Genomic DNA, 27,315 nt, shown 5'->3' with positions numbered 1-27,315 from the left:
ATTCAAATACATTTATAGTCTTAGCCTCAGAGCACTGCTATTACCTTTTGTCATGCAGAATAATTATTATAAACTATTATGTAGTAATATTCTCAGACATGCATCCAGTTATTTTCAATTTGAAAAGAAATACTGACTCACAGGTGTTCTCATCGTCACTAGAGTTTAAAAATTTGCAATCCTTCAATACAAGTTTAAAAAGCTATTGGGGCTTAAATATTTTTCTTATAATTTATGTAAATGAGAATTTTAAATGATAAAAAAGAGGAAAATTTGAACAATAAAAGCACTATAAGAATATTGAGTTTTTAGTCTATCATTCTCCACAGCAACTCTGCTGATGATTAGGGCATAGATATCTAATCCATCAATTCAGAAAAATGGAACTGTAAGATTTTTCAAAATAAATGATGTGGTCCGAGAGTCCTAACTCTGGCTAACAGAAATATTAGCTATTAACATTTACGAACAAATTTCTGAGGGGCTTAAATACTACTAATTACTATATTTGGTTTTACACAAGAGACTAATAAAAATGCTTTATAGTACAACTTATCTATTTCTTAAAGAAAATACATTAATCCTTTCAATACCTTTCTGTTCTTTTCTTCATCTTTCACCTTCCCTTTCACTGTTTTTTCCTATATCATTGTTACAAACATAATGTTTTTAAATTGTGCTAAAGAGGTAAAATTTCACTATTTCACTATTTTGAAGCTATTTGCATCCTTTCAATACAAGATGCATGCTATGTTGATTTACTATCAAATTGTGGAATAACTTCAAATGGGTAAAACAATTTGTACATAGCAAGTGAAATGCAAATGTTAATGTAGTAGAGATCGGTGGAACACGACAAATCTTTAATTTGGATAAATACTATTTAAAGACAGAATTCTTCTTAGGTATGTGTTGTTTTTGTCTTATAGGCAAATAATAATTATATAACTAATGAACATAAATTAATTAAAATAAAATAATTTAAACATATATTTTACACCCCTCCCAACTTCCTCACCCCCCACCCAGTGGGTCAAACATAACTTGGTTCAATTCTGAGGTGTTAGTCCCTGATATAACTCTCTTCCAATTCAACTTTCATGTTCTTAAACTTGTGAAATATGTCACAAATACAAAGGAGTATGTAAGACATACACTCAATTGCAGAATAATTATAAAGTGAATACCTTATAATCACTCTCTAGCCTAAGACAGCGACCATTTTTTAAAAAAGTTATAGGCAGGTAGGGTTTGGCTCCATTTAAAAAAGTCCAATAGTTACAAATGTCCAAAAATATAGTGGACTGCCTCATAAGGTAGAGATCTGAATTCTTTATGCAGATTAACAATCAACTATCAGTGATACTGTATAGGGTTACTGATTATCACATCTAGATATATTGGAACAGAATTCTCATACTAAGGTCAGAGAATTGATGTTTTTAAAACACTCCCCTGGCAATTTGTTTATGAGCTTGGTTTGCAAACCACTGATAGGAGTCTAACTTTAGATCAGATCACTAGAGAACTTCTGAAGTCCCTTCCAATAATGGTCTGTGGCTTTCTGTATATAATAGTTGAACTATGAGAGAGAAGCACTACAACTACTGGTATTTACCCAAAGAATACAAAAATACTGATTCAAAGGAATACATGCACCCTGATGTATACAAGGGAATATTATCCAGCCATAAAAAAGAATGAAATGAAATCTTGCCATTTGCAATGACATTGATGGAGCTGGAGAGTATTTTGCTAAGTGAAAAAGTCAGTCATAGCGAGACAAATACCATATGATTTCACTCATATGTGGAATTTAAGGAAGAAAACAGATGAGCGTGGGGGGATAAAAAAGAGAGACGCAAACCATAAAGCTGACTCTTAACTCCAGAGAACAAACTGATGGTTACCAGAGGGAAGGTGGGTGGTGGGAATGGGTGAAATAGGTGATAGGCATTAAGGAGAGCACTTGTTGTGATGAGCACTGGGTGTTGTATGTAAGTGATGAATCACTAAATCCTACTCCTGAAACTAATATTATACTCTATGTTAACTAACTGGAATTTAAATAAAATCTTGGAAGAGAAGAAAAGGGAAGCACTACATTAAGATTTTAAGAATGAATCATTAACAAGAAAAATGTAATCAAGAAGAGGTAATAGGGTGATTAAATATTTCATAATAGTTTGAGGATTAGTGGGAAAAGGCACTCAATTTAATCTAATTACTTGGTATTTGAAAATCTTTATTTTTTAAACTTATCATTCTCATTCATTATCTAAGTTCAATTGTTTTAGTGAAAAACCACATTTTAAAAAATTACAGAAATAGGCATTCATTTATCCATTTATTCTTCAACAAATATGTGCTGAGGACCTGCACTAAGCTAGGAAGTGTTCTAGGCAGTGCTATACGTAACACATATATGATGTATTAATATACTATATTATATATTAATATGTACATATATTTGTATGTATTATATATAAAATTAGTTTTTAACCAGTAAAGTACTCTGTAAATATATTAACATTATTTATTTATTGTTAAAAGATTTTATTTATTTATTTGAGAGAGAGAAAGACAGTGAGAGAGAGCAGGGGAGGAACTGAGGGAGAGGGATAAGCACACTCCGTGCTGAGCACAGAGCCCCATGTGGGGCTCCATCCCGTGACCCTGAGATCATGACCTGAGCTGAAATCAAGAGTCGGACACCTGACTGACTGAGCCACCTGGGCGCCCCTTAACATTGTTTACTAAAAGAATGATAACAGTAAAGTGGTGAAGCCTTTGAAAGTATAATAGGACAATGACGTAGCTATATACTGAGTTTAAAAATGAGTCTACAAATATCTCCCTTATAATATTCACTCATTATCATATTGATAGACCTTGATGAATATTTTATATATCCTTAAACATAAGAGAATTTTCATGTTGGTCTTATATAATATGTACAGTTAATCCTTTTAATGAAGAGGCTAATGACGGTAGAAATAGTAAAGTTTAAAGATGTGTTAAAATATTAGCTGTGGGAGTCATGGACTACATTAAATAACAACTCTGGATGTCTAGAAAATTAGACATAAGAAGGTCTCAAGTTCATAGAGCACTTCTTAAGGAGGGAAATTGGGAAAGAGCTCCATTAAGCATGTGCTAGAGAGCACATGCACACACATACACCAGTACATCCATGTACCTATGACATCATAGCTCCAGAGCTATCACCTCCTTTGATCTCAGCACGAATAGTCCAAGCAGATGGAAAAGGATAGAAAAGGTAGAAATGGGCTACCCATCAACTCCATCTCTACGATGTGACTCAACTGCTTTGTTTGAAGTGATTTCCTAAACAGGAGACGGGGTGAATTAAATTTTAAAGTACAGGTGAAAAGTCAGCAAAAATGATAAATGTTCATGATATTTGTGAATTATAGGAGCTATTTTTATGCATCCCCTTTATTAGTGTCCTCATTTGGAAGATAAATCGTATCTCATATTTCTTGGATAATACTTTTCCTCTTTGTCAGATTTGTGAATTTCTAGTTGATTTTACAATTCTTTTCCTGGCCCCACCTATCTGCTTCATTAGGGACAAGATCAATCCCCATAAGTAAGTTTTCTCAGCCCTAAGAATCTCATCTGGGAAATCCCAAATTTTGTACCATAATTCTATGCTTAAGCTCAGCAAGAATAAAAATATTTATTTCACTGAGAGAATGCAAGCCAAAGTTAGGAATGAAAATGAATGCATGACATCGAGTTTAAAGCATATTTCTCAGAAAAAATGTGAAAGTATTACACTAAAATAATCTATCATAATATTTAGGAAATACTGGTTTAAACACAACTTTATTACAGAACTTCTCAGAATGCTGAAACAGACTACGAATCCCGAAGAGAAAAACAGTATGTTTACTGGTTTCCCACACTTGTTGCCCTTAAAACCATTTGTTTTTAAGCATTGGTTCATGGGGTTAATTTTCTGGAAATACACTTGGAAAGTACCAATTTAAAAGATTTGATTATATATGTCTAAGTATTCATACTTCATAATCTTACCTTGTTGAGAGACCCTTTCAGATTTACATGGCAGGAAGATTAAAAAAAACAAGAACAAAACAAAATAGGAGGACCCAGGAGTCCCAAGTACAAAATAGTATGTAAAATTTTCATTATTGTATTTTTTAGATTTTAAAAGCCTCACGTTTGGTTTGCATCAGAGCTAAGAACAACTGTTTAACAAAGGTTCCAAATATGTCTTAAGCTATTAATTCAGACTTCATAAATGGTTAGAGGCTTATAAGAAATAATGGATTTTCTTCTGAGGATGTTTTCCTAGCTTGTATAATGCTGAAAGAGTCACCTGTCTCTGCTTCAGTTTAAATGATTTAATGTTGGGCAATTTAGACAATTTAGATATCCTTTTATAACTTCCATTTCCCATACATCTGTATTTCAAAGTTAGTAGAGAGCTTTATATGAGATAATTAAGTGAGTTGTTAAAATGATGTACTAAGGGGAAGTATTATCAAATCACATGTTAGAATTACTTTTTATACTTTTACTTACTGTAATTACTTATTGTAATCATTTATTTACTTCTAATTACTCTGTCTTCCCTCTAGATTTTATTTATCCATTTGACAGAGAGAGAGAGACAGCCAGTGAGAGACAGAGCACAAGCAGGGGGAGTGGGAGAGGAAGAAGCAGGCTCCCAGCAGAGGAGCCCGATGCGGAGCTCGATCCCAGGACCCTGGGATCACGCCCTGAGCCGAAGGCAGGCGCTTAATGACTGAGCCACCCAGGCGCCCCAGGGACCAGGTCTTGTCAACCAGTATTTCCCCCATTTTACTAGAGGTTCTGGCATATGGAAGATGCTCAAAAATATCTGCTGCATAAATGAAGGAATTTTAAGGAATAAAAGCACTTCAACTCCAAGACCATTAAAGGTCAACCATATCAAATTATGAAACAAACCTTATAAACATTTTTCAGAATCTCTCCCATATTACTTTGTGAAATTATCTTATCATGAAATCTCTTTGGTATTTTGGAAATTATTTCCTCTTGTACAAAATGTAAGATGGACTTATCTTATTCTGAATTATCTGTCAAAGTGTTACTGGAAAGTTTCTATGAAATATGCAGTTAAAAAGACCACAAAAAGTGAGAATTTTATAATTTATTTTTCCTCTCCTTTCTTTTTCTTTTTTTTTTTTAATTTTATTTATTATTTGAGAGAGAGCAAAAGCATCAGTGGGGCGGGGGCGGGGAGTGGAGAAGTAAAGGGAGAGGGAGAAGCAGACTCCCCATTGAGCAGGGAGCTCAACATGGGGCTCTATCCCAGGAGGCCAGGATCATGACCTAAGGGAAGGCAGATGGTTAACTGACTGAGCCACCCAGGTGCCCCCTTTTTCTTTCTTTACCCATCTCTACTATTTATCAAATGCTTATCCTGTGCCAGGAATGCCAGGAATGGTGTTAAAAGGATATAATCTCATTGAATTTTCATGACAACCCTGTGAAAAAGTTATTGTTATCTCTGATATATAGATGAAAAGAGTGGTTTTTATTTGCCCACAGTTACATTGTTAGGAACTGAAAGAACAAGGATTCAATCTAGTTCTGTCAGAATCCAGAGCTAAGTTTTAACCATTATGCTACGTTATCCCTCATGTATATTTTTGGAAGACTTATGTGTTATTTATTTTGATACTAAAATAAATTTTGGATGATGATAAGTGATCTTATGCTTACTATGAGTCAGTGTAACATGGCATCAAGTTCTCATTCACAACTTTGCAAAGCAAGCCAGCTGAATCCTCCATGTGTTAGACTGAAAGGCTAAGTCTCTACAGATGACAGGTATACGATGCGAAGCAATAATTCATAATTCATGATAAACAAAAATAGTAAAGTTGGTTAATTCACAGATTGTTCTGAAAATATGCAGTTGTCTTCAGACAACTTCAATATTTAGTCCTATGTAAAATTTATTCAAAATATCTTGATAGAAAGTCTCAGAAGACTAATTTTCAAGTTTCCTTATTTTCCCCATCCTAATGACAATCACTGTTTTTATATGTAAAAATCCTGTAAGAAGTCTGACAAGGGTGGGAGAAAAACATAAAATAGTAATAATAATAATAATAAATAAAATAATAAATAAATAAAAATAACAAAAGGATTCCCTAAGATACTATTTATAGATAAATGAATACCAAACTAATGCACCCTAAAAGAACAGCGTAAAATGAATTCTCGAATCCTATCCAAAACTATCAAGATGAGAGAGATAACAATTTGTCATATATCAAATCAGTAAACCAACCCATCAACCAATGAAATCTTTCCTAAATGCAATACAAACGACCTCTTGGACTATTTAAACTTTCATTGAAGAAGAATGAGATGAGCATGTTGAGTATTGCACTATGCTGGAAGCCAGAACCACTATGTTGGAAGCTCTTTACACCTCTATATCTTCACTGCTTTATTACAATCTTACTTATTCATATATTCATACACAAACTCTAACTGAGTACCTACTTTCTGTGAGCTATAGTACATACTGGGAGATAAAACAATAAAAAGATAAAAATGATAGATAACTTATCTTCAAAAGGCTAACTAATGGTCAACCATGGTTGATTAAATGGATGCATAATTAACTATAATATGAGCACCACAAGAGAAACTGTTATTGTAAAGGGTATCAGATAAATTGTGAAGGAAGAAAAAAGAGACAGCATTTCTTAGATGAATTTATATTTGAGTTGAGTATTGAAGGATGGGTAGGTACTTTAGTCATAAACAGAAAGGGAGAAACAATTCAGGCACAAGAATCAATGTGAACATACATACAAAAGTATAAAAGCAAGAGCCTGTAAGGAGAAAGATCAGTAAGTGTGAAAGACTGAAGTCAAAATAAGGATAAAATATAAAGATTGGAATTGTGTCATTAAGGTTCTCAAGTCTCAGGCCAGGTGTTTGTGGACTTTTTCCCCATGACTTTTGCTTCTTAAAGATCAGATCCCATTTTTCTACATGGAGAATCAGAAATTGAAAATGAAAAAAAAAAGTTGAAAATGAAGTCATACTATACAGTACCACATTATACTGATATACTGCCATATAGCCTAATAATATTCATGCTTGAAAATTCTTTCACTTTGAACTTGATCTTACTCTTAGTATTTCTATAAAAATCAAACTTCTATACGTTAAATTTGTTCATCCTGAGGGATACCTGTAGTTCTGTTAGGAGTCACTAGCTCTGAATATTGCCTTTAGTTTAGAATAATAGCTGTAGATTAATTGTCCTTATTGGCTTCTTAAAAAAATACTAAATATGATGGAAACTACTGCCGTAGTTTTTTTCTTCTATTATTTTGTATGGTGAAAGTCATTCCAATTTAATTATTTCTCTACTTTCATACTAAATTTACTCTCTAACATGCAACTAGTGGGGAAAATGTTAGAAATAAATGTAAAAAAAGAGCAAGAAAATTAATTTTATCTCTTATAGAAAACAAATCTACAGAAACATTATTTACTTACAGCTTAACCATTGGTGGTAATACCAGAAAACAAAAGTTCAGTATACAAATGAAGGCTAATAGACATTTTAAATGTATATAACCCTCAATTGCTATTCTAACTATAGTGAAATTGATTCATCAGTAAAAATGAATGTGTAGACACCTCTGAATAGGATTTTCTGGAGGTAACAGGAGAGGATAACCAGTCACCAGAGAAATACAAATTAACAGAATTACTAATAATGATTATATTATGAAGTCCATTAAATTTTATAAGTCTCTTAAAATTTATGCAGGATGTGGGAGTAAATTTTAATTAACACTGATCTCTAATCTCATATCAAAAAATAGAGATGTGGTATTGAAGTATAAATACTATGACTTAGCTGAAAAGAATACCCTGAAAATGTGATGACACAAACAGCAGAGGAAAAGCCACGTGGCTCTATTACAAAGCTATACTCTAATTACTTATTCCATACCCTTTCCATTATGGTCAACAAAACAATCTATGTCTTGTCTTAACTTAAACCTGGTGCTTCCTTGAACACATTGCTTCCCCTGAAGACCTTTCTAGTGACAAATACTTATCCTTCTTCATAGGTTGTAATACTTCTAACTACTGGCTACTTTTTTAAAAAAATATTTCTCTTCTACTTTTACTTAAAAGTTTTCTGTTTTGGTTTTTTTGCAGCGTATGACTTCTGGATATGCCAACATGTACTTCTCCTTTTTTTCTCCTTTCCTCTTATCATCTGGTGACTTCATGGCCATTGACTCATTCACTGAAGTCTTTAGGAGCTGGCTTAGTCTTCTTTCAACTCTCAATTTTACTGTAATCCGGTGAGACTTACATATTCATTAAGAAGACCTAACCAACTGCTTCTTAACTCCATCTACCTTCACATTTACTCTTTTCATCCACTCTATTCTACTTGCTCCAAAGGCTACGTCTTAAAATTTGCTAACTAGTGAAATAGCTCCACCACACAATCTTCAGTTTCAATGTCATACTGTGATATTAAAACCTCTCACCGTTCCAGCTCCCTAAATCTGCTTTTGTACGATGTGATACAGTTTTCCAATTTTTGGATTTTCTCTACATTCTCCTAGTCTATCAGTTCCTGGCTGGACTTTTCTTCCTTCTTGTGTAGCATTGATATTTACCTGAGCACCCTTAATTTCTTTCCACTGTTATTTTTCTAACAGCCCCTCGCATTGAAATTCCCATCCTCCACAAATGCTACAATCTGACTTCTGTACCTATACTTGGATTGGCTCAGTGCTGCTGGAAAAGATCACACTACTCTCCCATGCTGGTGTCTCCTGTAATTGTCCCTCAGTTGAATCTATTGAGTTATTTATCAACCCTTTAATTTGTCCTTGGTCAGCTACTTTTCTGATTTTCTTCAGCGATTATTCCAAATCTTCAAATCAAACCTCTAATTCAACTTACAAACTCTTACATTCTGCCTCTTATGTGTTTGAGAAAAGTAAGGCCATCAGGTACTGACAACCAACTTCCCAACTCCCAGTCTAACTTACCTATTTTCATATTTGCCTTTTTTCTGCTTTAAGCCAATCCATCCACCTATGTTTCTGACCCAAAGCCCTCCTCCATCTTTAGGTTCTCACTCTAGTAGCAGAGCCTTCCCAGCACTTTATCTTCAGAGCTCCTTCTCTTTAGACCGTATACATAATCAAGTGTCAAAGCTTCCACTGTCAGTGATCCAATATGGAGACCGTGAAGTCATAAGCACACATGGAAAATAATATGATGGAGAATCAATTAACCCAGGAATTTTTCTTAATTTTTTAAGAGAATAGCTTATTTACTTATTAACTGAGAATCTTCAATATATAAATAGAGTTCATAGTTTCAGGCCAACAATTATATTTTTGTGCAAAGGAGAAATTTGGGACTATAAAAAAGGGGAAAAGAAAGTCATCACCTTTTCTTAAGAATGAGGTCTGTATTGTACTCATCTTAAGCACCCTGGCGATGTTACAAATGTATGCAAGAGTTTTTTAAAAAGAGAGATAAACATTTTAGGGAAAGGTAACTCTTAAGGAGAAATGGAATAGAAGAAAACATGCTTGACAAACTAAGCCCTAAACAAAATATCATCTGCATTTATCACCACTATGATCATAATGTTTACTGAAGAAGCAACACAGATTACAGATTCATTTTTTTTGCAGTTACTTTTTTGAACATTTAAAAAATTTTTTAGTATTTCTTGAGCATTTTAAAAGATCTAATTCATGTACCATAAAAACTCATCTTTAAAAGTATATAATTCATAAATGGTATTATTATAATGAGCTCAGAGTTATGGGTTATTACTTTTAAAAGATAAGAGTTTCCTACTAAACTAATCTCTTTAAGAGATAACAGATTAATTTATGGAAGTAGAAATAGGGTTAGGGAGAAATGGACATATTTCAGAAATGATTAAACATTAGAATCCATAAGACTTGGTGACTGGAGGCAGGGAATTGTGTTCAGTAAAGAGTACTGCCTGGGTTGCTACACTTGGGCAAGTCTAAGAGTATGGGTGCCATGCACTGAGAAAGACAGTACAAGAGAAGCAGGTCATTCATTTTGGTTGCTTGTTTGGTGAGGAGTATGATGAATTTAATTTTACATGTTTGTTCGTTTTTTTAAGATTTTATTCATTTGAGAGAGAGAGAGAAATAAAACATAAATGGGAGGGGCAGGGGGAGAGGGAGAAGCAGACTCCCCACTGAGAGGGAGCCCGATGCAGGACTGGATCCCAGGACCCTGAGGTCATGACCTAAGCCAAAGGCAGACACTTAACTGACTGAGCCACCCAAGCGCCCCTTAATTTACATGTTGAGCTTGGTATGTCTCTAGGACAGACAAGAAGATGGACAGAACAGGACTGAATAGGTCTGGCGGATGATTAAGAAAGAGATCTGGAGTGGAAATACAGATTGGGAAGTCATTAATATACTGATGTTACTTGAAGCCATGGAATTAAAATGCATCAACAAGATAGAATGTATAGAGTAAAAAAAAGGGGGGGCCTACGATGGGATCCTGAAAAATACCAACATAAAAGGGGCATACAGAAAGCTCACAGAAAAAACAGAGGTGACCAGAGAGATGGATGGAGAATTAAAGGCGTGTACAATCACAAAATCTCAGAGAAAAAAGCATTTCAAGAAGAGAAGGGTAATGGGGTCAAATTCTAAAACACTGCACAATAAAATATGAAAACTGTTAAGACTTAGAAGCATACATAATTTGAGGAAGTTTTAAGAGAGTTACAGAACGCTAAACTATAGTAAAATAGAAGTAGAAAAGCAAAGCCTCAAAAAAGAGGCAAAAGTGAAAATGTCAATTATTATATGTAAAATAATTTTAATATCACGTGGTTCAAGAAATTGAATGGAATTAATAGGTTTTGACTATGAACTTGACTTCCTGATAGACTAGGTAAAGAGAACATACAATGGGCTACAATGTTTTGTTTTCTGTGAAGCAGATACATCAATTGTTTAGGAGAAATACAGAATTTTAAAAGAAAGTTTTGCATAGACTCTTCTAAAATGGATGAGTGGCATCGGAGAAAACATCCTCAAAAATGCTGTGACAGCTAATACAGAGAAATCCTACATGGCTGTTTCTTTTAAGAACTTTCTATGAGTCACTTCTGTTTAAGATTGTAGTGATGGGTTTAGCCAGGCCAGTTAGACAAGATAAGGAAATAAAAGACATTAGATTGGAAGGAAGAAGTAAAACTACCTTTATTCACAGATCACATGCTCTCTTATATAGAATATCCTAGGGAATTAAGAAAGAAACCTTTTTAGAACTAATAAATGAAATACAGCAAGGCTGTAGGATACAACATAAATATATAAAAATGAATTGTACTTTTAGATACTAGCAATGAACAGCACTAAAAGTAAGTTAATAAAACAATTCTATTTATAATAGCACCCAAAAATGCTTAGAATAAATTTAACAAAAGAAGTGTAAGATGTGGACACTGAAAACTATAAAACATCATTGAAAGAAAGTTAAGAAAATAAATAAATGGAACATCTCATACTCACAGATTGGAAGACAATATTTTTAAGACGGTAACAGTCCCCAAATTGATCTAATTAAACAAATCCCTCTCAAAATCCCAGCTGCTTTTCCCCTCCCAAAAATGACAAGCTGATCATAAAATTCATTAGGAAATATAAGCAACTCCAATGAAAGGATAGATAGCATCATTACCACCTGGGGTATTTGTTTTAAAAATGCAAATTACTGGGTTCCACCCCAAACTTACAGAATCAAAATTCCAAGAGTGATATTTATGTATTTTTTAAAAATTCCCTTTTCATGCACAATCATAAAACAGAGGAGAAATTACTCAAGCTTGTAAGATTTCAGTTGTACTAACTAGAAGATAGCCTTAATGAGAAAGAAAAAAGCAGAAGAAAGCACAGACCACTAGTAACACAATAGTGGAACAGCATAGTCAATCAGTATGCCCTATGGGATGAGTTCGCACTGAAACATACTTCCAGAAAACTGAAAGACTCAGCTTGATCTATGGAGTATTAAATACTGGTCACCTAAATTTTAGAACAGATAGATAGAAACATCTATCAAATGATGGAAACTTTTGCTGAGCTGTTCGTTCTGCTAGTGATTAGTTGCAGAACCAATGATGTCTTGAGCTCATGATAATAAAGACAAATCATCAGTGTAATAGAAGATGCTTACTTTCCTTTTGGCTGTGTACGATGGGAAGGAGTGTGAATCATCCCTTCCTTCCATCCCTTCCAAGTAAGAAAGCCCAGACAACGTGTGCAGGTAGATGTGACAGAGTCAGGATGAGAATCCAGGTATTTTAGATGCCTCATCCACAATTACTTTTATGAGACATACTGTTTCTCCTTTAACAGTCTGTAACATGGGCATAAATATGCTGTATGTACCAAGTTGTATTACATAGTCATGAAAATGTTCAACTCCAATCTATAACTCTGATCTACATGTTAGTAGCAATAACTATTTCATTAAAAATTATTCTACTTGCCATTCTAAAGATTATAAGAACTTTAACCTACACAATTTAGATGGCTCAAGTCTCTTAAAAACAGTTTTTCATGAATATTTGAACAGATGCTGACCTTTTTCCTTTAAAAAATTTCCCTACCTCAAGAACATTCTCTTTAAAAAGAAATTATAATTCTCTAGCATTTACAGACATGCCTGAGAACTCAAAATTTATAGAGAACAAATCTCGTGAATTTTTTCTTTCGTCTTATAGCCCTAGAACAAAACCTGGAGGAACAGATGAGTCTAGTTCGATCATAAAGCTACCAATATTGTTGGTTTTGACAATACTATATTTTTCAGTGTTTGTTTTTCTTCCATTGCAGATTTACTTAAGATCCCCTCCTTTCTGTGCCAAATTCCTTCCTCAAATATACTTGTGAATTTGTTTAGGTATATTGATAACATTTTTTGGATATGAAGCTCTCCTTAAATGTCCACTCACACAAGGCTAAGAAACTGCTTCACTCTCAGCTTAGATATTTAGAAATGCTTAATTTCATTTCTATCCCTAGTTTTTAGTACAGTGCATGAGAAATTTTCTAAATAAGTATTGACTGAATAAGTGCTTTCTCTTTACCTCTGAACTCTGAACACTTTTTTTTCTGAGCCAGCTTATCACACATATATGGTATGTAATCGGCGGATGTAAATAGATTTAAATTTAGAACATGCACACGTGTACGCAGACTGGGAAAAAATAACCATTTATGGTTATTATAAATGGTTAATATAATTTTGGATTTTCTAGAGTTTACAAAAAAACACTAATGATATAGGGGCATTAACCAGACTTATATACATGTATGCAAATGTAAATATCTAAATAAGACTATACTATTTATTAATCAACTTTGAAAAAATACTATATTCAAAAATTTAATGAACCATTTTTGAATTTACTTTTCCTATTCGTGTTTCACCTGCATATTCAGAAGACTTACTCTTCCGTGACTACTAGATCACAAACAACATAATTCTGTGTCACGCAATGAGATTCAATTACTGTAGTGAAAACAGCAACTATAATGGATTTGGTACATCGTAGTCACTGTGTTAATTTTAAGTTCTAACATTGCTATAAATACTTAAACTCTGAAGTCAGATTTTTTTTTCCTTTATAAAACTTGGGTTACTAGCAAAAGGCATAAAATGTCAATGGTGTATTATAGAATAAGTTTATTTCCAATAATTTTGTATAAGCACATAAGCTGTTTTTAGTGTTTAAACAATCTATGATTGTGTTCATCAATGACCAAGACAAAATATTACCTGGAGTACTCAGACATATTTCCTCTAGTAAAGACTGTTCATTTTATTCTAAGAAATGAAAGCAATTTCAAGATCTTATGTTGCAATAATTAGTGACACCAAAAGTTTCCTACAAGTAATAATTGCAGTTGATACTTCTTACCATCTTAATAGAATCTGTGTTCCCTAGAGACATCCGCCTGGCCTCCGTTATAGTTTCACAAGGATTATATAGTTACTTAAGCTTACTACAGTGCCTTGATGATTCAGATTGCTAGGAATTTACCATCTTTCCCTTTCCTCTGCAAAATAAAGTACTCTTTCCCTCAAGGAAATGATGAAGAAAGTAATACATTAAAAACTGAGAACTTAAAATGAAAATATTCTCCAAACCTTTGCCCACCAAGCCAGGTATGTTAGACTTTCGGCTCCAGGCAAACACCAATGGGCTCAGGTGTTCTCTATGCAGTATACAGAAAGAAAGATAGTAGAGACCCGGATTTTGCTTTGCTTTTGAAAGAAAGGAAACTCTTCCCAGGAAACACTGAAAGCTTTTCTCTGTGAACTAATGATGAAACTATTCTATGCTCAACAAATCAGAAAAATGGTCTCTATTGCTAAACCACTGTAATTATTGAAAGTTAGATAAGTAATGAAGGTAGATTTGCAATTACTAGTTTAGACTCAAATCACATAACCGGCCAAACTTAGGATTCCTTTTAGGTTTAATATCTGTTATGCAGAAACCTTCACAGATCACAGCTATAGTTAAGTATACCAACCTGAGACAAAAGGTGAAGTGTCATAGACTAAACCACGGAACTGTATGCTGAGGGGGTAAACATCTGCCCCAATTATCTTTCTCATTAATTATCAGTAAGTACAAACTGAGATTGGGTTTATATATAATAATGCAAAGTTTGGCTTATAATAGGGTATGCTTATCAAGCCAACTATGTACTAACATAAAATCAAATTCTGGATAGAGTAGAAACCCAAATTCCTCCAAAATGGGCACAATGTACAATTCTCAGTCTCTGAGAAATATAATTAGAGAAACCTCATCTCCCAGGCAGAAAGATGAAGTCTACTGCATGTGTTGTGCTGAGGTGGCCTTCAGTACAGCACTATAGAGAAAGATAGCTCCATACTTACTTGGTGCCTGTGTTATGAAAATGAAAACATGGCTATTTTTATACTTGCTGCTTATATTTCTTCCCTTTCTTTCCTGTTCAAAGTTCCTTCTCTGGCAGTTTCTCTAGCTGATTGAATTTTTCGAGGGAGCTAACCTGACCTGCTTGCCTTCTAACAAACCCCGTGGCATCTATCCTTTTCCGAGTATCAAGGAGTACTGCCCCTGATTTGCAATCTTCCTCAGTACTCAAAACTGGGCTAAAACCCACCAGAAAACTAAGAGGCAAGGGAGCCAGAGACTGAATAAAGCTTACTTTTTGCTAGCTATTTTGCCACTCATTTTTAGAGTTAATCTCCAGTGTATAATATTTTTTATGAAGTAGGCTAAACTTTTTCAGGCCCTTCAGAAGCTCATTCTAAAAATTTTGACTCTACAAATGGAGAAGTTATACAGCAATTAACAAAAAAGGAACTAAGGGAAATTTACATTGGATTCAGCGAGTCATAAAGAAACTCAAATAAACCAGACCCTCAGAGCTAGTGGATACAAATTACAGACTGTTTCATAAGTCTGTTTGATACTAATTTGCCAATATATGAACTAGTTGTATTAGAAGCTAAGTAGATAAAACCCAAGAAAATAAACCAAATGTAAATGGCAAAATAGTTTTTAGGATTAGGAAAAAAGACAAAGTTACTAATGGGAAATGTCTACACAAATAAGCAAATTTTACCTGTCATCATCTTGTGAAAATCGTCTTTGCAAATCCTCTTTATTCCACTGTTCTTTTTCTTTCCCTTGCTCAGGTATATCTTGTGCTTTTTCCTCGTCTCCTGATTCTCTGTTTTTCTCCTTATCACATGTTTTTGTGATCTCTGTCCCTTTCTCATTCTCATTAAGTTTTTCTTCCTTTACCTCTTCCTTCTCATGAACTATCTCTTCATGCTTATGCCCTTCTTGCCCTCCCTCTTCTATTCCCTTTGGCCTTTTGAAAGCAACACAAATCGAAGGCATGCAAATAAACACAAACAAGAAAGAAAAAGTCAAGGAAAAAAATGCACATGAAATTAAACAGAAAAGTAATGAAAACTAAAACAAACTAAAATTCTATCTTTTAAATGTTGAATATTTTTTCTCCAGTGCACACCAGAAGAAACACTATGTAAGCAACACTTAGTCATCATTATTTTTAGATCATATTTTCCTGTCACAAAGTTACATGGAAAAAAGTTGTACTCTCCATTACAGATGTTTTCTGATGTAATGGGAGTAAAAAAAAAAAATAGCTTGGGTGTCCATAAAATCTATAGGTCAGGTGATAAGTGAAAATTATACTAACATATATTACATTTATACATTTTCTTGAGAGGCCCAGGACTTTTTCCATGTATTTCTAAAAGTTTCAGGAGAATGGGAGAGCATCATACTAAAAAAGTAATATTCTTATGTATTCTGAATCACTGAAGTGTATTAGGCTAGGGGAAAAAACCCTTCAAAATATTATTTTTCATATTCCTTGGAACATTAACACATTCAAGTCTTCATTTAGCCGTCACTTTAATTCCAGGAAAGATATAATAATAACAGAGTTACTTTTTAAAATGTCAAACATGAAAAAATAACTCGTGATATGATTTCAAGTAGTCTAGTAAGAAAATTACATTCTATAAAACTTTTCTGTGCAAGCAGTTTGAATATAGACCAAAATATAATAAAAATATAATAAAAAGTGATATGTTCAGACACGTATTAACCATTTCGAAATCCAGGATTTTATGTTTATCCAAAGAAAAATCAAAGACTTCCTAAAATATGTTTAGAAGAATTTTCTGCTAAAGTCCCCTTACTCACCTGATTTTCTTGTTTCCTCTTGGCCGTTCTGATTGGACAGACATGTAGCTCGTGCTGCTGAAACGAGAAGCACTACTAGTCCTTGAAACCGCAGATATATCACTTACATCACTGTCCGAAGATTTAGTGGAAATATTATCTGCCCCTCTATGAGGATCCCATCCTGATCGATACTGTTAACACAGATTGACAAACACGCAGAGGTTGTCAGTATTACCACACAAAGCAATCATTAGCTTCTCCTATTTCAGCACTTTAATTGTCCACAGAGGATACTGCAAAACCCCACTCAGTGGCATATAAAACAAAAGTGAATGGCAATTATCCTAAAAGAAAAATGCAATTTATATGAAACCCTTGTTTTTTAGCAAAGGCAATTAGAGCATTTTCACCACACCCCAATGAAGGCCATTAAAACAGTTTCACAATAGCAATGGCCCCAGGGAAGAACATTTAGGTAAAATCTGGGAAATAAACATAATATAAGGAAGTAGAATTGTCTTATTTCTGTATAGAATTAAAAAAAAAGTACGATAAGTTTGCCATTGTAACTTGTAATGACCAATTTTAGTAGCCATCAACGTTCTCTTGTAATCCATTATGCTTCACTGAAAACCTAGAGATAATATAAAATCTAATTATTAAAACACTAACTTTTTAAAAGAAGAGCCAAAAAAAGAGAGTTTAATTTTGCATGGTTGCTGGAATTTTGATGAATCCTAGAAATACTAGAAAAAGTCATTATTATTTACAATAGTTCGAACTTCCTGGAATTGAAATAATCAAATAGTTATCTGGCACAGCCAGCCTGCACGGTGTTCTGGGTGGTCAAATATTTTGGTAAGTTGCAAACCATCATAAATGCTTTACATTCGTGACACTTGGGATGTAAAAAGGAAGAGACTTTGGAGTCTGGAAAACGTGGAGTTAGGAAAACTCTCACTAGCTGGGTAAACTTGAGCAAATTATTTGACCTTTATAAGCCTGTTTATAAAATAATAGGGATAATAAGATCTTCCTTGCAGGGTTGTTTTGAAAATTAGAAATAATGCACTCTGCTATCTAGTAATATAAATAAATAATTATGATTGTATCATTACTAACTGATGGCTACTAGCGGGTTAAGAGAATATCTGCTAGTAACTATTTATTTATATGTACTTCAAACATAATGTTGAAACAACCTTATTTGGTCGATTTTGCAATGGAGATTTTTCTAATCATAGATACTAGCAAATTTCACAAAGCCCTAGAAAGATGATTATCTTATATAAACAATTTACGGTGACTTGAAGAATCTTTACCTAATAAACCATCCCGTAAGAATAACAATTCAGTGCAAATATTAGATAGATATAAACATTCTGGCTAAGATAAATTGAATGGTAATAGGGTGTAATATAAACATTAAATCAGATTAAAATGATCTGGGTTTCCCCCCCCAGGATCTCTCAGTGTCTAGTTATATATTTTGGAATTAATGACTTATCCTTTTCTTCAAATGTAAAATAAAGGGATTATTTTTAAGGCTCCATAAAATTTGATAATCAGCTCCTTAATCTACAAATATATATTCAAATTAGGTGAGGTATTGGCCTTTTTTAGTCTCTTTTAACTTTCTACTTTGTTGGATAAATCTCACGTATCAAAAAGAATACACTTCAGTTCTGCAAAATTGCTGCCTTTTTTCCCATAAATATCTATGGAAATAGAACACTCATGTTGATTTTAAAGGTAGATTATTTATTTACACTGAATTTATTTGGAGAACATTTAGTCCATGATTTTCTTTTTCAAACTGAAGTCACTTTAAATATTTTAAAAACAATTTAAGTGACAAGGTCTTCAGCCATTGTGTAGAATAGCATTTCAATGGGTGGATCCAACATTATTTAAGTTAGCCAGGATATTAAAAAAAAAAATGTACTAAAAGCAAATGAAAAACCCTAAGTTTTAACTGTAAGAGGTAGTAAGAAATAATAATGTAACCAGAGCACATGCTCTGGAGTGAGACTGAATTGTTGGTCTGAATCCTGGCTACATAAAATTATTACGTTGGTAATCTCAGGCCAATTGCTTCTGTAAGTCCCAGTTCTTTTATCTGTTGAAACATGGACAACTGGACCCATCTCCTAGGTCTGCTGCAAGGATTAAATAAGGTAATGTATGTAACAAAGCACTTAGCACAACATCGACATATAACAAGTGTTTAATAAATGACAAATGACGATGACGACGATGATGATGATGATGATTCAACAGTAGTTGAATACTATGATTCCAGGTACATCTTTCCCGAAGAAAACACTAGGTAGAAATACCCCCAAATAAATACATTATTTTAACACTGCTCTAAGCTACAATAAAAACATAGCCATTTTTACATATCTCCAAGAGATTCATTTCAGAAAATATGTTTATAAAGTAAAATTAAAATATTAAACCAAACTTTTCCACTGACTCCTGCTCTGTCCTCCGGGCTCACCTTCCCAGTGTGAGCAGGGTCATCCAAATCCCATTATTTTACTGAGAACTACTGATTCCCAGTCCAGGATGAGAAGTAGCTTTCCCCCAGTAGGAAATACGTAACACTTCTTGGCTGACACAGAGCATGCCTCACTTTTAATATCTGTCTTGGGTCCTTTTTCTCAATATCCAAAGACAACTGGTACCTCTGTATCCCGGTTTCCCTGCTCGGTTCTTGTCTGAATGCTCTGCCTTCACTTCTGAATCCTAAATCTTACTTGACTTTTATATTTCGCTAGTTCGGATTCTGACTGCATACTCGAGCCTTTGTCTTTTTGAGTTGTCATGACTTTTAATCCTGTTGCTATGATTCATAGGTACATATAGACTAGCCTACAGTTTAAGAATTTTTTTTAAAAAATGCACATAGTGTACATTGTACATGTTTTTGGCTAAGACCTCTTAGATAATCGAATTTGCTGAGCTAAAATTTTGGATATGCAAAACTTAGGGAAAGGTAAGATTCCACATACATAGTTTTATAGAATTCAACACATGCTATCTCTTGTTAAAGGTGTGTGTGTGTGTGTGTGTGTGTGTGTGTTCATGTTTAATTTTCAAACCCTCTACTAGACTATAAGCTCCTAAAGGCCAGGACAATATCTTCCTTATTTTTCTAACTCTCTTAGCACCTAAGAATCAAAGACTTAATTTGATTTAATTTAAACTCTGAGGCTTAGTTTTCCTACCAGTAAGATAAGGATAAATCTCATCTTAAGGATTCTTGTAAGGAATAAGAGGGATGATATATTCAAAATATCCAGTAGTGCGCCCAGCACACAGCAACTGCTCATTTCCAGTGCCTAAAGCAGAAAGTCATTAAATTAAAAGACACTAAGTGGAAAAGTTTATATAAAGAAAGAATACAAATTAGCTAAGTTTGATTAGCCCTAGTTTGATGAGGATTCTACTACCTTCTCAAGGCCTTCATTAAGCGCATTTCTCTGTCTACTTCTAAGCAACTTAAGGGTATAGCTCAGGTTTCCATTACAAATTCACATATGATACACAGAATGAGAAACATAGGAAGTGAGAAATATTAGAAAAAAATCTGTTTTATAAATAGAACTTCAGAAGAACAGATTTTGAATATATTTAGAATATAACATCTTCATATATACGACTCCAAAAAATCCCAGAAATCAAAATTATAAATGACCTAGTACTAGACTTTACTTTAAAATGATTCATTTTTTAAAAATTTCTTAAACGTATTTTTTCTTTTCCTAAATGATGGCAAACAAAAGCTTATAGTTTAACAGTGAGATAGCAGCAGCTAAATTATTATTGTACCAAGGTACTTTTGAATGCAAATAAGCTCATTTATTTAGAAAATGGTTGGTGTTATCTTGGCACCATACAATAAAAAGTGTTTTCAACAATTACCATGTATTAGTTTACAGCTGACAGATCAACAATGGATGATATGCTCACCATTCTCTTTAATGGAGCAAAAACAAAGAAGATTTATTGCATAGGATTATATGATCTCAGCTGAAAATTGTGCCCTGATTGGAGATCATTAAAATCTTGGAAGAGAGTAAGGAAGCTTTTCCCGACAGCATTTTGATGTTTTGTACATTACTATTAAGTAGATCATGAACTAGAAAAATTTACAGGAAATTATTCTTCTTCAGGATGTTCCAGATTCTAAAGAGTTCTTAAGTGGCCTAGAAAAGTTAATGTTCTCTCTATTCATCTGACAATAGCGGAAAGTAACAGCGTATCATCAAAACTCTATTAAAAGGAAAGTTATTATTAAAATTTTAGAATAATATTCCTGAGAAAAAAGTAAAATCCAATTTTCTAAAATAAGATTTTCATTTCTCCAGTATACTCATTTGAACCTCTTAGAATTAGGCAATTTCCCAGCTTGATTTCTCTACCGGCATTTCAGCAACTCAGGTTGTTTGAGTTCTGTACATGAACTTCTCAGACAAAACATAGGAGTGGGATGATGAGTTCCCTTGAGCATTGCTTATCTTTGATTTATTAAATTTCACCAGAAAACTGCAATTTGTTGTCTGGAAATCTAGTGCAAGACTTGGTTATTGCAAAATACCAGGCAGGAAAAAAGTCCAAGTTTGAAGAAAAATAAGTTTTATGTCATCAGGAAATACCTGACATTCAAATACTTGAATACATTCAGAGGGAAAACACAATGAACAGATCATGAGATTGGGAAAAAAATAGGGCAAACATAATCTTTGGAAGGCAAAGGAGAAGCTGAAATTCTGGACAGGGCTCTCGACACCAGTTTGGGGGTCTGGAGGAGACAAGAACAGAGGAGGGGGAGTCTTGGCACCATGATCAATGAAATGATCATTTGAGCAAGGGGACACTCTCATTTTTGCTATTTTTACAGTATTTCAGATCATAATTCAGAGTCCTGTTGTCTTTTGATAGTACCACAACTGTAGAGACTCTCCCTTTGAGGAGCTACTTCCAGATGACTCCCCTCAGCCCCAGCCAAGGCCCTTATCAGTGCTTGGTATGAATGTTGCACTGTACAAAAATCTGTTAGAGATCATTTTGTTTAGATAGGACTCCTAAAGAGGGTATTGTGTGATAAGGTCTCTACCCTGAGAGGGAGAAGAGACTGAGGAAAAGCTACAGAACACTGAGGGCTAATTTAAGATTAAGCCTTATAAACAATATCCTACAAATGAAATCCCTGCTAGAAAACTCTTCCTTAATTCCTTCAAGGAGAGTTAGTCACTGCCTGGAGTGTTCCTATACGACTTTATTGATGCCTTTCTTACAATTTACTCATGTATCTCTCTCACACACAAATCTATCTATCTATCTATCTATCTATCTATCTATCTATCTATCTATCATCATCTATCTATCTATCATCTATCTATCATCTATTCTGCCTAGATTATAAACTCCCTGAGAATAATGACTGTCTGTTTATTTTAGTCTGTATTCCCATTATCTAGATCCTTGCCTGGCAGGTAGTAGGAGCTCAATAAATGTTTAATGAATTGAAATGAAGGGAATGATTGTTTTATCTGGACTGTATACTGGAGTATTACCTCCAGTATGAAGCATTAAATCAGAGTATAAAATACTGTGAAGATAGCTGAAAAGAGTTTAGTCATGTAATCCTCTTATTCCCCGTGGTGGGTATAGGCAGCGGTGTGCGGATATATGTTTTTAATAACCAAGTATCCAAGAGGAAAAAGTTCTGATTTACAATTTTCTAATTTCTGAGGAATAAATACTCCCACCATGGCTGATTTCAAGTTATCAAGTGGTCACCAAATGCAGACTTGGTGTATACCAACAAGCATGGGGCTTAGAAATACGTGCATTGTTTGTAGGATTCATTGAGATTCATCAGGAGACAATGAGTAAGGGACAAAAAGATGACATATCTGTAAGTTACTCATCCAGGGAAATCTTGTGAAAAATGGAATAGCAAGAACAGCTTCAGGAAAAAACAAAACTGTAACAGTAGAAAGCGTAGCCATTACCCTATCAGCCAAGACTTACAAAAGAGCCAACTGTCTTTTGGTCTGAGGGAAACTTGTAAGATTAGTAATTTTTCCTGGAGAATTTGTAGGGGAGGAATTATTGCTAGCAGTCAATTATGACGCTCACAAAGGCTTGGCTCCGTGGTCACTCCATGTCTATTAGCAATCACCTGCTCTCATCATCTGTTATTTATTTCCATCAATGTCTCACAATTTTTAGAAATGGAAATGCCAGTTCTGCGATGAAATTCCAGATCTGTCAATCTCAGGTAGCTACAGAACTCATGCTTTTGCTCTAAACGAATGCACTTATCACTTTTCTCCTCAGAATCTGTAACTCTTCACCCATTCTAGTCTACCGTTTACTGAAACTGTTCTCAAAAACAAACAGAAAACACCAAAAATATCCTAATTTACCAGCCAATAGTGTCTTCAGTTCTTTCTTGATGTTGCTGTTACATCTAATACTGTTCAAGTCCTCTCTCCCGAAATGTTTCCACGAATGGTCTCTCAGATAATGTCACTCATGTTTCTCCCCCGGCTCTCTCACTGTTCCTTCTTAATCTCCTTTGCCAGCATCACTTTCCCTGACCTGATTTTAAATTATATATTCCCCAAATTCTGATCAATAGTCCATTTTTCTTTTCATTATGCATATCCCCCCAGGATGATCTGATCCATTATCTGCGCATTTTCACTGCCATGTAATGACTAATAAATCCTTATCGTCTGCTCTCACTATCCCCCAAACTTCAGACTTGTATTTCCAGGTGCTAACACGGCATCGACCACATGTTGTTTTTCAGGGATATCACATTCAATGTGGCCAAAACCAAATTTTTTCTCTTTCACCCCAAACTAGCTATTCTTGTATCTCCTATATTCCCTGCATTGTTTAATAGGCTCAATATCGAACTAAAACATAGAAAAATTGTGAGTTACCTTTGACCTCTCCTTCTTCAATATTCTCCACTCTAATTAATCAAGAAATATCACTCATTTTATGGTAACAAATATCTGGATATTTAGCTCTTAGGGGCATACAAATAGGTCCTTGGTCTTTCATGTTGGTAATTCAAGTCTACTACTCCTATTCAATGGTCACAGCTGCGGCTGAAAGCCTACCAATGTTCTTGTTCCTTTTTTGTTCTTTACTCAAAGAATCTGGATTTATTTTAGTAGTCTAACAACAACAACAACAACAACAACAACAACAACAGGAAAAAAACAAAATAACTTCATTTTCCATTTTCCTTGTAGCCAGGGTGATCACTTGACTTGAGTCTGGTCTGTGTGATCTAAGCAGGACCTAGGAGGTGGGGGTTGGCGAGAGCGATTACAGTGGGCTGACTCAGCTGGGATGGCCATTTGCTTTCCCTCTTTGCTTTTCTTTCTAAATGGAGTTTAAATATGGGCCTAGGGGGTGCAGTCGTCATTCTGTGACAACGAGCATGAATGTCCTACTCTAAGAATAGAGAGCAGGAAGAGAAGTTCTAAGAATAGGAAACTTAGGTCCTTAAACAGCAGGATCAGCCCTGGGCTGCTGTTTGAATTTCTTGTTTGGGAAAAAAAATTCCTTATTCAGATAATTTTGCCAGGTTTTTTTTTTTTTTTTTTTTTTAAATCATGAACATGTGAATACACACCTGAATGATATATCACTTATCCTGTTCTGGGTCAGAAAAAATACTTTCTGACTTCATGGTATGAAGGCACATTCTTTAACTGACAATATCGATACGATCTATAATGTGGTCATCTAATTTTGATGATAAGGGGCAGTGTATCATAATGACCCTGGGCTACCGAGCTGAAATACATGGATGTGCAACCACTCTCCCACTTACTGGTAGCTGTGTGATCTTGGGCAAGTCTCTTCACTTCTCTGAGCCTGATGTGAGCTTTAAATGAGATCACAGGTCTTGGCACATAGTAAATATTTACATCATGATAATAATTAGGCATAGTCTGAAATGAAATTAAAGAAGCTCCAGACTGTGATACTCAGTTTTCATTATCATTCAGCTATCATCTCATTTTCTCTTGGCTAGAAAAACTTGAAAAGAGCTATGAAAACTTTAGAAATAAGTTCCTAATTCCATATCTCATTAAAAAAAATAAGGCATTGTCCTTTGACACCAGGTTGATTTACTCAGAGTAGGATAACACCAACTCTGACTTGGAAATTCGTGTTTTTTATTCTTGAAACTATTAACTTGGGTTACTTTTTGTAACTACGCTTCCACTTGGAATCAAGGAAAGTTAAACCAGGGAACATAACAATTCATGACGGTAACCCTAATAATTATTAAAATGTGCATACTGTTTATAGTTTACAAACAACTTTCAAATATTTTATATATTGTTTTCTTTTCCCGACACCTAAGACAGCTATTATTTTCTAAGTTTAGAGATAATATGTGTTAACACTTAGCTGTCTCTTGATTCACATGTATTCACATAATGTAAATTTTTTTTCTTTTTCAACAGCCTTAATGAGCCTTACATTTATTTTTATGCCTTTATTATTCAGTAATATCTCAAACAAATGTTGTCTGAAATTTCTGCCTCAATGAAGACATGTTCTCCAAGTCTGTTCTTCCCAGACCGTTAAATGTATTAATGACAATATCTCATTGTGATATATGTAACATTTCATTGATCGCCAAGCTGACAGAGGGGAGAACAAGAATGCCTGCTGCCAGTGCAAACCAACAAGCCCAGACTTCTCCAAAAGACAGAAGAGTTAGTGTTAAAGCACAGGTACCATTATTGTGACCAAATGCTTTTCCAAACCCTCAGGTAAGACACCTGTAAGATCCAGCTAGAATTGAAAAGTATCACAAAGAAGCTCTCCTTGGCCCTAAGAGTCCCTTATACTTAGTCCTTTGTGAGTATCTTTAGCTATTCCATGGTTTATTACATGATTTTTGTATTTTTGAGAGAATATTTATAACTTGTATTAGGATATGGGGTGGGGACATTACAGATATTGAGTGGCAAGCTAGCATTCCAAAAGCTGCAACAGAAATACAACATGAGAACACAGCATCAGGACAAAGGTCCTAGGAGTGTGAAGTAGGCAGAAACACAACAAAATTTAAAGGACTGGGGATATGGAGAGGGCTCCTTTTCAAATATCGGTACCTTAGAAAGCAAGAGAGTAACTCAAGCTACTTGTATTTAAGAGAATCAGGGCTAAATAACAGCCAGAAAACCACAAAGTGTTGAAAAACTTGAAAGGGTCTGAGAATTGCCATGACCCATCAAATTCAGGAATAGGGCAGATGTAATTACGTTCTGTTGAAAATCTGGAAGAGGCCCACTACTCTCAGTCCTCGTGTGAGAAGACAGAGCACCATCAGTTGGATTTGCGTTAAGACCATTTGGGATGGAGGCAACAGTCAAACGTGACAAGGAATAACATTTACGTCCTGCTTGACTATAGCAGTAGCCTCTGAATAGGACTTCTCTTGAATCTCCCTTTCAAATGCATCTTAAGTTTGCCCCTAGAATTAATATTTGTTCATATTGGTGACTGCTTCAAATATCTTCAAAGCTCATGGTGATAATGAAGAACATTCTGGATTTTTAACTGGGTGATTCAAAGCCCTCTGCAATCTGATCCCAGCCAACTTTTCCATTCTTATATCCTATTATGTAACCTGTTATTGGGGATTTCCATTCTAAAGAACTACTAGCCGTTCCTTAAACATACAGCTTTTGTTCATTTGCTTCCGTAACTTTGCTTAAGCTCTTCCTCTGCCTGACATGTCCTTCACCTCATGTATTATTCTATGATGTATTCCCAGCTTTCTCCAAGCCAAACTAGTATTTCTCTTCTTATGCTTTCTTTGCATGGTTAAGTTTTATTGTATCAGTTAACATAGCCTATTTTGTAAGAGGAACACTGATGTATCTGTTTTTCCCTAATTCAATTATGAACTCTGAGATTGGAAGGATTTTGCCTGCCTGCCTCCCTTCTTCCATTCCTCCTTCCTTCCCTTGCTTTCAAACTCTTTTTTTTTACTCCCTCCCTTTCTCCCTTCCTTCCTCCATTTGCTCAGTCCTTCACTTTATCGCTATTCAGTTTATTGTTTCTCTGTAAATTTTTTTTCCTTTTAATGTTGCAGAACCAGAAACCAGAATGACAGCTGACCAGCTTCAGCAGTTCTGAGCTGCAGAACAGAGAAAGCTACTAAATGTCCCCTGAGATTATGTTCAGAATACACAAAAGAGGACTCATCTAGAACCACCCTTTGTTTAAGAAAAAAGCCCAGCAAAGTTATTTGGTGCTGAAACATACTTTTAGTTATTCACTCATCACTGAGTCATTAAAAAGAAATCACAGTATTTTAAAGCTGAAAGTGACCTCAGAGAGGATGTAATCTATCTTCTTAATTTTACAGATGAGAAAATTAAGAAACAGAGAAGTGAATT

The 27,315-nt window shown here is 34.5% G+C and overlaps 1 protein-coding gene across 1 annotated transcript in view; it reads right to left on the bottom strand.

Moving 5' to 3' along the window:
* The window catches only part of RIMS2 (regulating synaptic membrane exocytosis 2), a 626,259-nt gene that overhangs the window by 113,198 nt on the left and 485,746 nt on the right, over positions 1 to 27,315 (bottom strand). Inside the window, exon 27 of the mRNA XM_057307663.1 lies at positions 16,868 to 17,040. Within this exon, the coding sequence (XP_057163646.1) occupies positions 16,868 to 17,040 (173 nt within the window). The remainder of the gene's footprint in view (positions 1 to 16,867; positions 17,041 to 27,315) is intronic.

The sequence above is a fragment of the Ursus arctos genome, unplaced genomic scaffold (genome assembly GCF_023065955.2).
Source record: "Ursus arctos isolate Adak ecotype North America unplaced genomic scaffold, UrsArc2.0 scaffold_6, whole genome shotgun sequence".
Lineage (NCBI taxonomy): Eukaryota > Metazoa > Chordata > Mammalia > Carnivora > Ursidae > Ursus > Ursus arctos.
Note: the sequence above shows the minus strand (reverse complement) of the source record. Positions and strands in the feature narration are given on the sequence as shown.